Source organism: Mya arenaria, chromosome 12 (genome assembly GCF_026914265.1).
Source record: "Mya arenaria isolate MELC-2E11 chromosome 12, ASM2691426v1".
Lineage (NCBI taxonomy): Eukaryota > Metazoa > Mollusca > Bivalvia > Myida > Myidae > Mya > Mya arenaria.
Genome location: NC_069133.1, coordinates 23935915 through 23950901, shown reverse-complemented (window position 1 = coordinate 23950901; position 14987 = coordinate 23935915). Strand labels below are relative to the sequence as shown.

The 14987-nt window shown below is 36.7% G+C and overlaps 1 protein-coding gene across 2 annotated transcripts; it reads right to left on the bottom strand.

The window, feature by feature from the left end:
• Positions 1-6438: 6438 nt before the first annotated feature.
• On the bottom strand, positions 6439-13155 carry LOC128211868 (threonine synthase-like 2). Of its 2 annotated transcripts, none has more exons than XM_052916977.1 (10): positions 13134-13155; positions 12655-12883; positions 11664-11858; positions 11057-11209; positions 10067-10218; positions 8932-8998; positions 8524-8672; positions 7902-8027; positions 7109-7245; positions 6439-6992 (listed from the first exon to the last, which is right to left on the bottom strand). In XM_052916977.1, the coding sequence occupies exons 2-10, from the start codon at positions 12875-12877 to the stop codon at positions 6764-6766; spliced, it is 1431 nt and encodes a 476-aa protein (XP_052772937.1). In that variant the 5' UTR covers positions 12878-12883; positions 13134-13155; the 3' UTR covers positions 6439-6763. The 2 variants fall into 2 exon arrangements, with proteins under 2 accessions (XP_052772937.1, XP_052772938.1); XM_052916978.1 differs by having other exon boundaries at positions 13017-13151.
• Between the last annotated feature and the right edge of the window lie 1832 nt (positions 13156-14987).

Sequence of the window (14987 nt, the reverse complement as noted above, 5' to 3'; positions counted from 1 at the left end):
AGCACAACACATCTGAATAAAGCTGAATTTATAATGAACACAATGATGTGAAGTTGTATGTATTCATTATAAGGCTAATGAAGATTGAATATATATTAATTCAGTGCATGACATATTTAATAAGCAGCACAAATTCACAGTTCATCCTAGGCTGTTTACCTACATCTATAATTACTCCTACGCTAATACCGTGACTAAATGTTCTTAAATTAAACCGTGGTGTAAACTTGCATTTATTTCAGGTGAGAATCTGATTCGGAATTATGTTTGATATTTGATAAAAGTGGTTCAGTGTATCAGTGTTATATAAATCTGCACTCTCACAGATTTTAACCATTATTCATTATTTTGTCTCAAAATCAGCTGATTTGGCATCAATGCTTTAGATTGATAGATTTATTTCGGCAATGAGTGCATAACATGGACAATCAAAACAACATGTTCAGTAAATATAAAAATATAACATATATGCGAATATGACTTGTCCATGCCTTGCACACCAGCACCAAGGATAGCTCAAAAAAGGGTCACAGAGAACCCTTATTTCCATTGAGGGTCTTAATGTCGGTGGCATGACACAGATAGGTTAAATACATAAAAATAATTAAGACTACACATGTATATAATCATATCGCTTTAAATAAGTATCACAGTAAGTATTTTGTTCGTATTTTATCACAAGCATACCATAAGTTACATCCAAATCATATCAGTTTAGAAAAATATCACAATTTAATTTATGCACATTTACTAAAAAATGAAATATTAATAAAATAGTTAAAAATAAGATTTAATACAATTATGCACTTGTTGCAAGGGGCTTTAAACAAAAGCATTTTTTTAAATCCTCCATCGATTAACTTGTAAAATATTATTTTAATAAGAAATTCACCTACACACAATATTTAAAAATGAACATATCACAATACTAAAATATCAAGCATATGACGCTTAACAGCAACCTTAATATTTGCTATATGAACAATTAAGGTAAATTCTTGCAGGCAATTTGTTCCAAAGACTATAACCTTAGTACCAGATGACTTTAATCCTAAGCCTTTAACCGTTGGAACAGCGTAGGCACGTTTTTCTCTAAGTCGTGTACTATAAGAGTGAATTTTGTCTTTAGATGTCAAGTGTTCCCCCATATAACATGAGGCCAAACCATGGTTTCCTTAATAACATGGCACAGAATAATTTGATCAATTCTCTTATCCTCTGGTAACCAGTTAGGAGACTGAAATTGACGTGTTCCATGTGAGATCTACAGTCAAGATTGAGTACGAATCTAATAATCTTATTTTGTGTAGTTTGCAGGTTTTTTAAAGACCTGTGTAAGACCATGACACCATATGGAACAGGCATATTCATAATGACACTGAATGAGGGACATAACAAGTAGTTTCTTCGTATGTTGAGTAAAGCAATCCTGTTTCGGTACAATGATTTTAACCTGGAATTGGCCTTCTTAATAACTGAATGTGCCATTTCATTAAATTAAAGACAAATTCTGATACAAGGTAGCACCAAGGTATTTGACAGAAGAGGTGGATTCTATAACTGTACCATTACATGGAACACTGAGGTTAGAGTTAGAATTTAGCCTACACTTGGATCCGAACAAAAATTGCCTCGGTCTTTCTTAAATTCAAAAAATGCAAAAAGTATGCCAGAATCATCTGCAAACAAACAAAAGTTTGTTTTTAACCACTGCAAACATATCATCCCCACTCAATTGTTTGAAAAACTTCCGAAAAACTCTTTTTAAAGCGTTAGTGACGCATTTAGTCAAATTACATCAATTTTCAAAGGTAAATATGAACACTTGCGATCTAATCTTTTTCTAGAGCCTTTAGGCAGTGGTTTACAGACATTAACGCAGAAATGGTTCATTACAAGACAAAAGTTTTAAAAGTTGTCAAAACGGTCAAACGGTTAATCTATGAGAGTGCAGCTTTAAATATTGATCTTTTTTCTTGCGTTTATGCGATGAGCAATTTCAATGAAGCAAGCTAGCAAGTTGAAGTATGCCACTTCTGGCAGGTGTGATATTGGGTTTAACCCTCGTGTATACATGATTTTTGTTGAACGTTCAAAGGCGGTTACCCCAACATTCAATTTCAAACAATATATAGATGCACACTTACTCCCAAATAAGATTTACCACAATCAATACCAATGTTTTAATATACTTAAAAGGAGGAATAAATGTCGAAAGCAATGTACCTTATGAAGTTTAATTTGAAAGAAATGTGCAGAAAACACGGTATTTCTACCTTATGAGACGATAGTAGACCACTGTAAATATTTTAGCTCTCACCAATCATTTAATATTTCTGCCTTTTCAGTGTTGAATTCACGATTATAAACTTGTTATCAGTAATAAATATTTTCCATAAATGCATTATTCAGTAAGTTTAGTAAAATCAATCACTAAATTGTATGTTTGTTCAACATGTGTATGTATCGACTTTAAATAGGAGTGTCACTTTAAACTCTCTGCTTAATTATGTAAGCTTGTTTTTACTGACCGTTTCAAAGCGGTAACCCCAAGAAATATTTGTGACAATATTAAATTGTTTGTTTTTTGTTAGTTGTTGTTTAATCTTTGTTGTTTTTTTTATGAATTTTTTTAGCTGTGTGTCTGATAGATTTGAACATTGGTCCTTTAAACAAGACCGTACTTAGATGAAAGTTTGCCTTGTACTATTTGTTCAACCAGTTTTACACTAGAGAAGTAGAAGCATTAAAGTGACTAGACACCAGACGGTCCAAAATTCTACAAATACAGTATTTCCTCTAAACAAGCCTAGAATTGTTAATACGAGCTACTAGGAGGCTGTCTCATATGTGTTTCCCCGTTTAAAAAACGCATAATGGTTTCCCATTTTAAATCATGATTGTTTATGAGTACAGAGAAACATACCGACGCTATATATTTAAACTTATTTGAAATTACGTAGTAGACAACCCTGGTAAATTTCGAATTGGATAAATGTACACAAGATGAAGTGACTGTCTCGTAATCGATGTGATACATAAGTAAGTAAAAATCGATGCGTTGCACACACCTATGTAAATTTTAAGTAAGATTTTGACATTTTTTCCTTATTCTTGCAATTGTATCATCTGGTGTCTAGTCCCTTTAAACGCTGAGTACAACATATTGCCAAAATAATACAGACGCAACGTAAATATATTCCTTCATGTATGCAACGAACCGCTTGTTCAGAACTGTGTTAAAGCTGCCAACATGATTAGTAACGACATCGTTGTTACTTTTTGAAGGTAAATTGTGCTCATCTATTTAAATGAAGCAAGAAAAGCCGAAACGGTTATAATATCTCGTTAGAAATCAGAATGATACCACAATTGTATGATATTATCAAGCATTAACTATTAACATGAAGGTTAATAAAGCTATCCGAGAACGAGCTTATTTGTGGGCTAGGTTATGTAAACGTTTCTTCTCGTGCAATATCAGTGAGTAGGTATTTATTTTCTGTGTTTTTTTCAGGGTCATTAACTATGACTAAGATATGGTTGAAAGTATGCATTTTTACCATATTGTTGTGTCGTGTAATGTAAATTCTGATACCGCTTTGAGCGAATATTAAAACTCGTATACCCCTTACATGATGGCTGACTTCTTCCATTTCGTGTGTACCGTAGTTTTGCCGTGAAAGGCGAACATGCGACACTGCAAAAATGCACTAAGTTGCGGGGCAAAAATGCAATAATAATGCTAGACTCTGCGGCACATTTTTGCCTCGTCATTGGGCGTATCTTCGCATTTTTTCCTTCCGGTAGCATGGGTAGGTGTGCTTTATCCTAATGAGATTATTTTAACTAAATGCTATTTATCAGGATGTGGTCCAATATGCCCGCTCTATATTTCATGGATGCGAAACAGTGGCTCCAGCTCTTTTAGGAGCTGTATATAAACATGAGCCAATGACACTTCCGAGCTAGAGCAAAAGAATGGACATCATCTTAAAACGTAAGTATGACTTGTTATTTAATCTAATATCACAATTATGAGATCTTATTTGAGAAATCGGGGAATGCAGTGCCATCTGAATATGTTTTAATCATCAGATTCAGAAACCAGATGTATATATACATACAAGGACAGTGAGAACATGTACAGAAGTGCCATGCATATTTGCCGAGAAATTATGTATTAATGCAAATCCGCAAATTTGCTCAAAACTTTCTTTATTTTTAAGTTATAATACTGAACTAAGATGCCGTTCGAAAACTTATTTTTCGCAACATTCTAGACGCACATAAAGAAAATGTCCACTTACCCGTCACTTTTCCTTACATTTCGCCATTTTGTTTGCGTTTTATCATATACATAAAAATATCTATAATTTGACGTAACATTATTGCATTTCCTTTCTCAAAAATGTCAACAAAAAACTAAAGACAAATATATTTAAATAAAAAACAGCCTAGATACATGTTGTTTTTTTTAAATAACCAATGCAGACAAATATCGTCTACACAATATTGATTTCACCCTTCACAATGAGCGGATTCTTCCTTTGTTAGGCAGCACTTCAGATTTCAAATTAATCCAGTCTCTACAACCAATTTGTCTAGGACAATCACATTTAAATTAATGATAATACAAGACGTATGGGTCTAAAACGAGGCAGACAAAAGTGTTGTTTCTGGCAAAAAGTAGTACATTTGCCGTGATTATAATAACTGCCCTTCCTCAGCGTGAACTAAAGGAACGGAAAGTACTGCAGGACAGTTGACAAGATGTCACTGTACTTTTATATGTTGCCTGGAGAGGAAGATTGAAATTATTTCGTGAAGAATTCTTTCACAGCTTATGCACATGTTTTATTATGAATAATTTTATAAATGTAGATAAAACATAAACGCATGTTCTTTCGTGCGTGCATGCGTGCGTGTGTTTGTGTGTGTGTGTTTGTGCGTGCGTGCGTGTGTTTGTGTGTGCATACGTGCGTGGGTCTGTGCGTGCGTACGTGCGTGCTTGTGTGCGTGTGTGTTTGTGTGTGCGTGCGTGCGTGCGTGGATGCGTGCGTGCGTGTGTTTTTGTGTGCGTGTGTGAGTGCGTGCGTGCGTTTCCACATTGTAAACACTCCCATGTGTAGTTTTTTCGCCAATAGGATGGAACTCTTCTATCAGCGGATGAGTCGGACAGTATTCAAAATGTAAATTACCTCTGACCTTGAACATTCATTGCAAGAATGTTGTAAATGCTAATTAGGCAATGTTAGGTTTTATACAGTTTTACACCGAACATTTTGAATAAACACGCGATAACTGAAAACTATCCTCCCCAAAAAGATTTTTTACTTCACATTTCTTTCTAAATAAATAACAATGTTCCAAACCATCAGAAAATTGTAAATTATTTTCATTTCTACACATTCGAAAACATGCCTTTTTATCTTGATTCTAAAATCCAACACTAAGATATTCGTGATTCTCTATCAAAGAAACGGGAGAAAAATTATCAGTGCTATAAACGTATGGTGGAAACTCATTAAATTAAAATGATATTGTCCGAGGTTTAATTTCTAAGCACGACTTATGGATCTCATTTGAGTGGAGAGAGGTAAATTGTTTTTAAAAAAATAGCTTTTCATGGTAAGGGGTATGACTTTGATCTCGCGCTTCGCCACAATCTGTAGGACTAGGGTATGCTAGTCTCAGCATACAGCATTTGTTTGCATGCATTTGTTGCATAGATACCATATATTTGCAGTTAGCGGCATAGATGCGTGAAAATAGCGGCATAGCGGCCTGACGGCATAGCGACGTGAACTTTGCGGCATAGCGGCCTGGCGACATGGAGGCATAGCGGCCTGGCGGCCTAGCGGCGTGAACTTAGTGGCCTGGCGGCCTAGCGACGTGAACTTAGCGGCATAGCGGCCTGGCGTCCTGGAGGCATAGCGACGTGAACTTAGCGCTATAGCGGCCTAGCGACGTGAACTTAGCAGTATAGCGGCCTGGCGGCCTGGAGGCATAGCGACGTGAAATTAACGGCAAAGCATCCTGGTAGTAAAGCGGCATTGATTAAGTGGCCTAGCGGCGTGAAGTTAGTGGTCTAGGGACGTGAAGTAAGCAGCATATCGACGTGAGGTTTTCCACCTAGTGGCCTAAATTGTAACGTTTGTATGCACAAATTAATTATAACATCCTGTAGGGATTATCAGCATTTTTTCAAAATGTCGATCTAGCATGCATAGCGGCTTTGTGGCCTAACGACGTGGATAAAGAATCCTGTTAAATTGTGAAAAAAACTCATAAAATTGTTTTCCTAGAAAAAACTTATCAAAAAGTACTTTTAAATGGTAAAATTTAGGCCGATATGACGATAGCCCGCCATTTGTTTATAAACTTCAAATATTTGCAATGCAACGCTCTTTTAATGAATAAGAATAAAACATGTCATAAGTTTCCTGATATATTTTATTGTAAATGCATACAATAATTACAATCTTAACGCTTGTTCTTTTTAAAAGCAGTAAGTCGGCCTTATAATTGGTCAAATAACCCGCAACTTGCGGTCATATAAATGATCTTCGTTTAAAAGAAACAAAACAAGATGTATCTGATTTATTTTTAAGTATATTTTACTTGTAACATTTATTTAAAACTACCAGACACTAATACAGGGTGTTAAAGCTTGCAAAATGTTCAACCAGAAGGATATACTTATTATAGTCGTTGAATGGATTCTACAACACAAAAATGGAGATAAAAATCAGAACAAATATCAACAGTTCCCGGAGGCGCGGCGGCGGTTAATGTCTTCTACGGCGTCTCTGATCGCCCGGTCCCAGTCCTCGTCCTTCTCCAGGTCTCGGTAGCGTGTTGGTCGCTTGAGCAGCTCGTCGACGCGGCCGTCCGCAGCCACCGGAAGTTGAGCTGCCTCAACCGCCTCCCGAAACTTAGCCACCGACGCAGTGGCGATGCAAATTCTAGGGTCTCGGTTGCCACTGTCCCTATAACAACAGTAAGTATATGGATAAAAATAAAACGTTTTAAATTCAAAACCAACGATTTTTTAACAAAACAAAAATTTGAAAGAAATATGCACAGCACTCTAAACGAAACTTACCATTTGTGAAGGTGGTAGGCGACAGCAGTTGCGGTATGTGGACACGGGAGGTAATGGCCGTCCTCCCATAGCCGCCTCATGGTAGCGGTCACTGTCGCATCACTTACCACGTATGTCTCACAAATTACAGCCGAGATCTGAATAGATACACACAAAGGGTCAGATAAAATGTTTATATTTATTATCAATACCACTATCATTATAATATAATACTTTTGTATCAGTACTATTCCCTGCGTACCGTCTGTTATTAAACCTTTGAAAACAACATTAACTTCATCCAATGAAACTGCAATCATTAAATACTAAGCTCAATCATTAAGAATTTCAATTTTCGCAGGTGCTTAGAAGTCCGCTTACTGCCACCCCTATACACGAGCCATTGACAGTGTGTCTGCTAAGCAACTTGTATTCTTGGTCAGTTAGGTGACATGAAGTAACATCTAAATGATTGAGAAGAGCTCGTTCGCTACGCTCACTCCGCCCATTCTTTATCATTATATTACTTCATGTCATCTAGCTATTACCGAAACGGAACAGTTTGAGCAGCAATCATCTTTTACCGGAGAAGGTTGGCTACACGTCTGTATTTAATATAATACTATTGACCTGAATGATCCAAAAAAGTTTAGTAAGTAGTTGCCGCTAACCTCGCTTACTTAAAACACAAATACAACTATTATATGCTATATGTCTGCATCGTAGTTTTTCTAGTGAAAAATTAATTATCAAATTTCTTTAATAATTGCGATTTTTGGGGACTTTAAAACCACAGCGCATGCGTGAAGGATACCTTGTCACGGAGATCGGCGGGCACCTGCACGGCCCCGGTCAGCTCAAACTGGTCCATGAGGGAACGCACCAGTTTCCAGTCACCGCCGCTAAAAACGTGCCAGATACGCTCCATGTTGTACGGGATCTAAGTTTGAATATGTTTATTTTTATCTTGCCCAGAAAGCATAATGAATCATTGATAATAATAAGGACATTTCTTTTTGGAGTTCTGTTATAAACCCGCCGTACTTAACTTAAACTTACGCACCAGTCAATTGTTACCACGGCCCCCAGGTCAGGGGTATACCTGGGATAGCCGGGGAAATGGGCCGTGTTTTTACCTTCCAGGTGGCCCCAGATTTACCGGGTGAATGCCGTGGTTTTGTCTTCGAGCCCAAAATAGCGGGAAGTCGACCTTACCTAGTGTCCCTGGGGTGCGGAGGCTTGGCTGGACCGAAAGTCAAAGTCCGCACTATTCTCCGGACCTGGGGGGCCGTGCTTACAATTGACTGGTCATTATGTGCTGACGGTCAATTATGAGGACGATGCAATTTGAAATATATCTAGGAAAATTATGCCTTTTTCATGTTTAGTTTTTGTAGTTATTTGATTTGAGTAACGTATTCGTTATCGAAATTTACCTGAATGTCCATAGCGGGCGCGAGTGTGGGCGTAACCCCAGCAGACACGCTGTAGTCGCCACGTGACACAGCGCGTGCCACGATGTCGTTACACGTGACTGCACACACAAGTCGCGCAGGCAGTCCCATCTTGCTGGCGATACATCCCGCTGCAATATTAAATGGTAAATATTAACAATCCTTTAAAACTATAACACTCAAAACATCATATATGAGCCACTAAATTATATATTATTAATCTTCCATCCGTGTAAATCCATTGGCAGATCTCTTTAATTTCAATGCCAGATATTTAATACTCTATTTTTGGAAATTTTCCCGATTGAGAAACACCGAAGTGTTTTCCCCTCTTTTTCTGATTGGGGAAATTTGCCCATTATAACACCGAATGGTGATGCTGATGCTTACAAGTTACATTTCCACATGCTCCTGTAGGCACCACAATTTCAACAGTTTTATCACAGTCGGGGCTCATCTGAAGAAAATGACGCATCCATAAACCTTAATGATCAGTGAAACTAAAATAAAATTTCAAAGAGGAAAGAAATACGTATGCTTTCTGTGGTTTTTAAACAAATACCAATGGTAATAATTTATTTAAATTGAATTAATATCATGAGCTAAAACAACAAAGGATATATTTTTTTTAAATATCCAAGCATTGCACCTCATGATTGATAAATAATACAATGTAAAACATTTGCTTTTTCACCAGGAAACCTACATCGGATGCAAATGTATCTTAAGGCGGCCGAAGTAAATTTTCACTTGATCGAGCAATTCGGAATAACGCCTCATCAACAACTTTAATTTTGGTATCCTTTTAAGTTTAATAAACTGCAGTCGAGCCCCGTTGACTCGAACTCGCTTAGCTCGATTTGGATCGAACTGGATGTTAAAAACCGGTCCCTTGCAGATCCAGCCAACGGGATTCGACTGTATTCCAAATACGTTTTTAATAAAAAAAAATTGCAGATAGTATTTTTGTTCATGAGTTCAACTGATATCGGTCGTGGGATATCATATTCTGCCAAATTCCACGGCAACTTGCAATAACTTGTTCACAATCGTTGTAAATAAATAGGTTTAAGCTAAATTTTATAACACTTCTCATTTAACACTTTCAAGTGCAACTAAACTACATGGGCAAACGGGCTCTTATTTATAAGACATTTTAAGTCGTTTATTAAATTAAGTCGAATTCCTAAAACTTTCATAGTCGTTCAAATTAAAAGGATAAATGTTATGTACGTTGGCATCATCCTATAATGTTGGTTGTCCGGTTAGCACAGTGGTTAGCGCACTCGCTCCTCACCAGGGCGACCCGGGTGCAATTCCCGACCTGGGCGCATGTGGATTTGGTTGGTGGTCACCAAGTCGGACAAGTGGGTTTTCTCCGGGTACTCCGGTTTCCCCCACAACACAAGACAACACTCTCGCGCAACATCGTGCCAACGAGAGTGACTTAGTATAAGCTATCTTAGCTTCCTTCACAATCGTTGTAAAATATATAATGGTTAAAGTAACCTATATTGTTACCGACCTGAAAGTAGGCGTAAAAGTAGTGCACAATCTGCACGAGTATTCGTGCCCAGTTGATGGAGTTGATTGAGGTGAGCAGGTGGCGGGCTCGGAACTCCCCGTCCATGAACACGGGCTTGATAACAAGGTCGAGGTCATCCGATGTTCCATCAACTGGAATGTGATTTAACCGTCGTCTTATTTGCAAACTTTCGTATTGTGACTAGAAACACACTTCATTTAAGCCATCCTTAATAAAACAAAAACATTGCTTCTGGTAAAGTTTCATTCTGAAGACTTAAGGTTGAATATTTTTAAAGTTTTAGCCGGTAGCTTTTTTAAACATTAATTGTTTTTCTGCAGTTTTGGTATCAACGTGTTAAAAAATATAATATTAGTGTTTTCAGATCTATATTTCCTTTCTAACAGTATCGGTTTGGGCTGGTACTGACATAAGTAAAATAGATGAAACAGAATTTAAAACTTTTCAAATCATGAGTGTTATAAATGAAACAGAATTTACAACCAGAAAACGAAATCACATAGAGGAGCAATAGCGCTGACTTGATAAACAACCCCACTTCAGTTTCATTCTAAAGTGTTAGGTTTTAATAGTTTTAAAATTTTCATCAATAGTTTTTTGTAAATAGGAATTATGTTATTTAAGAAACAAATCAATAAATTGCTATATAATCATAATATATATTTTTTATAACCCTCCTTTTAATATATCATATCATAACAGTAGGGTCACTTTTGAGTTAATCAAAATTGTAGTTTAGGCAAAATAATATAATGTGATATCATTATAACTTAAACAAAGAAATAATAATGATGTAAAAACAGTCGAACCCCGTTGGCTCGAACTGGATTTAAAGGACTGGTTTCTTTAAAATGAAAGTAAGCATTCCCGCTTTGCTCGAATTCCCCGAGGCTCGATGTATTTTTGCCGATTTCCTGGGAGTTCGAGCCCACGGGGTTCGACTGTATCTCAACACGTTCCTTCCCTTACCTCTGAACACGTGCACGTTGTCATCTAGAACAGATGTCATCTGACGCTCCTGCACGAGCGACGTGCGGCCTCGGGGCAAAAGAACCACGATATCCACCCACGGAAGCCCCCGTACCGCCTCGATAGCCGCGCTTCCGGTATCACCGGATGTTCCTTATTCAAAAAGAAATTTTGATATTGATTTATGAAAATAACAGTATCGCGAATCATAAACAAATACTGTATGTCCATTCAAATACCATTGTGGATAAAAATAAAAGGTTTATAAGCATATATTCGAATTAATCGTTACAGTCGTTTTGAGTGTTTTATAACTCTGTATTAAAGCTTAACCAACATATAACCATAAGCTGCTTGTGATGTAACTCATTGCATAAAACCGCGCTATATTTCTGACTTTACGTTTCGGTATTAAGCATAGTGTTCAAAGACAGATTTTCCTGTCTACACATTTGAACACGAGTATGAACAGGTGTTTTGTGATACACTTATAGATAGATAGATAGTTTAAAATATGCTATAACTTCCCCGTAATATTCGAAAAAAAACATAACATTTATAATATTCGTTTATGTATATAAAAGTAGATATATACATGTATACTTGCCAACGATAATTGTATAATGCTTTTTCGACTTTGAACAGAAATAGTTTATGAACTGCCCCACACACGATAATGCAACGTCCTTAAACGCCCAAGTTCGACCGTGGAACAGCTCCAAAATTGTGACGTCATCTTTAAGGCGCGTAACGGGGGCTACTTCCGGAGTACTGAAAGTTGCGAAAGCTCTGTCTACAAGATCTGAAAATAAATTGTAAGAAGTATGGCGCCTTGTCTCTTTTAATTTTGCTATCCTTCAATGGTGCACTCTTAATTCCACATAACAACTACCACAATTTAATTCAACGAAAAGAATGAATAAATATCGAAAACAATGCTTCTTATGGAGGATATTGTGTTTAACATGGACGAAAGGTGAAGAATACACGATATTTCTACCTTATGAGACGATAAGATGATCACTGTAAATCACCAGTCATTTGATATTTTTGCGTTTTCAGTTATAAATACACGGTTACAATCTTGTTATCAGTAATTAGATTTTTCCATAAATGCCTTATTTAGTGAGTAGTTAAAGGTTTATCACTCAAGTTTGTTATACGATCCTGATAAAATTGCTAACAACTGACACTTTATAGGTTTTAAAGCTGCACTCTCACAGATTGAACGTTTTGACAACAATTTTTATTTTTTGTCTTGGAAAGAGCCAATTTATGCGAAAATGTATGTAAACCAGTTATATAAGACTGCAGACAAAAAGTAAGATCGCAGATTTTTGTATTTAAGTTCAAAAATTGATGTTTTATGCATATTTTCTTAAACCATTAGTAACGCGTTTAGCCATAAAACATTAATTTTCAAACGGAAATATGAAAATGTGCGATCTAATATTTTGTCAGTAGTCTTTTATCATTAGTTTGCAGATATTTACGCAAACATTTGCTCATTCCAAGACAAAAAAAAAAAAGTTATTAAAACAGTTAATCTGTGAGAGTGTTGTTTTAATGTGTCAAATATATGTATTTTACAAACTTGCCTTTCAAGTCAGCAGTCGGGATCTCGTCGTTCGAGATGAACAGTTGCATTATTTCCTTCGCCAATTCTACAAACGACAGCTTACTCCAGGCTTTGAGTGTTTCCATGGAGACAGGTTGTATTTCCTGTGGAAGGAGGATCCCTCCGTCTGCCGCATATCCCGTAAACACCGCCTCCTCGAACGTGGCGTCACTGACACCTCCGCGTGTACTACAATACTTCATCGCGCCCTAGTTAAGGGAGGTAAAAACGTATCAGTCGACTATCAAAAATAAAAGAGTTGTTTACCATTTAAAACAAAGGAGAAAAAAGCAACAAAGTTTTAAGTCTTAAATTACATTATAATTAATTAAAACTACTTACTTCTGTAACACACAGTTATTTCATGTAATGAAAAACATATGTTCACTGCATTGGCTGACTATTAAACATCCGACATACACATGTATAAGTGCTTAAACACGTATGATTTAAACTTACTTTAACTCTATGTCGTTATCTCTGTTAATGAACTCTTTTTTGACCCATGACTTTAACGATCCATATACAGAATAAACAGCATTCGAAACACCTCGGCCATTTTACATCAAAAACTACCTCGGGCATATATTACCGGTTTACATGTCAGAATTCTTTACTTTTAACTTCGCTGCAACAATAGTTAATTGCACCAGTCAATTGAACAACTGCCCCTCCCCCAAGGTCCGGGGGTATACCGGGGATCGCGGGGGAAATGGCCGTGTTTTTACCTTCCAGGTGGCCCCACAGTGCCAAGTGAATGCGAAAGTCAAAGTCCAAGCTTTAATGCCTAACCCAGGGGTCGGGTGTGTGGTTACAATTAATTGGTGCATTATTGGTACTTATTACCCAAAATAATACGCCCGTACGAAAAGATGTGACGGAATGTAGGCAGAACTCAAGGGCATTCCAGGATTTGAAGGTGGAATTCAATAGGGGCGTGATCTTATGACCTGCGCCCCTCCATAGGAATTAATTTGGTTCAAAGTGTTGGCAATTGGGCTTTGTACTCCCCAAAACGTTTTATCAGTTTCTTATCCGAAAAGGTCCATTTTGGGCACATTAATATATTTTATTAATTCTTTCTCCTATATTGAAATTAAAATAGGAATATTCGACTGGGGGATAGGGTCGCGCACCGAATGTACCCCCCTCCCTGTAGCCGCCAGTGGATTTTGCACGCAATGAATAATTTTCGCACGGCATATGGAAGTAAAATCATCGATAGTTCTGGGCATGCAAGAAATCCGCAGTTAAGTTAACATTAAAACATTTCAGCAGGGAGGGATTATGGATTAAGTCTTCTCAATCCCAAATCATTTCACATGGAGCCTTTTCACATGGAGCCTTTTTTATTATGCAGAAATCCTTATAATTGCAGCATCGGGTATTTATTGACTCAAGATTCTTTAGTGTGACACACATACATGTTATAGAGGATTATTGTTTGTTTCAGGGTAAGATCGTAATATAATTTCATCGACTAAGCACCTAACATAAACTTCTCGAGTGGCGTAATCTTACACTGAAACAATTAATTTTCTCTTTACTATATATGCCTGAAATTGGAGTAAGAACTTAGATGTCATTCAATTACAAAAAAAACGCACAAACTGGTATGCGTTCGTATATGGAAAGGAATATCCGCCAGGACATTCATACTGCTAAATGACATTGTGATGCTATTAACTTGCTTATGCGTTCTTCAACATGACAACTGCATTTTAGTTTCTTACATTTGATGTACAAACAATTCATCTTTCTTGCTTCTTATTGTTAAGGAAACAATCCTTTCATGAATATCATTCATTCTTGCATGATATTGTCAAGCGCGTTCAACCTTTTTGTTTGCTTACTGCAATATTTACATGTTTATTTATACTATTCATAACTGCATTCTAGTTTTCCTTCACGCCTACTGAATATAACGAGCAATTAACTTCCTTGTGGATCTTTCGTATTTCTTAAATTGATTGTTACTGCCTTTTGGAATTTACATTATTCATGTTTGCAGCCATTTTTTTTTTTTTATAGAACAGTTTCCCTGAAAAAAATAAACCAACACACACGGCAGTAATAAATATGTAAATTTGCAGTACAACGAAAATTTTATTCTGGTAAGTGCATTTCGAATATGATGTCGTTGAAACTTAGTCCCGGCCCTGTGTGCGCTGAAGTTTTAATTTGAACTGAGTGCAGGCTAAAATTTAAAAAACGTAAAAAATAGTATTTCTTTAATATTCTAACCACCGGAAAGCATATAATAAGTAGTTTTCGTTTTCTCTTCAACGTATATGATCAATTAGACAACTAGTA

Coding starts and splice junctions, on each gene's coding strand:
- LOC128211868 (XM_052916977.1), bottom strand. CDS start 12,877: ATGAAGTATTGTAGTACACGCGGAGGTGTCAGTGACGCCACGTTCGAG. Junction 10,219..11,056: donor CAACGTGCACGTGTTCAGAG/GTAAGGGAAGGA, acceptor ATCACATTCCAG/TTGATGGAACATCGGATGAC. Junction 7,246..7,901: donor CCGCCGATCTCCGTGACAAG/GTATCCTTCACG, acceptor GTATCTATTCAG/ATCTCGGCTGTAATTTGTGA.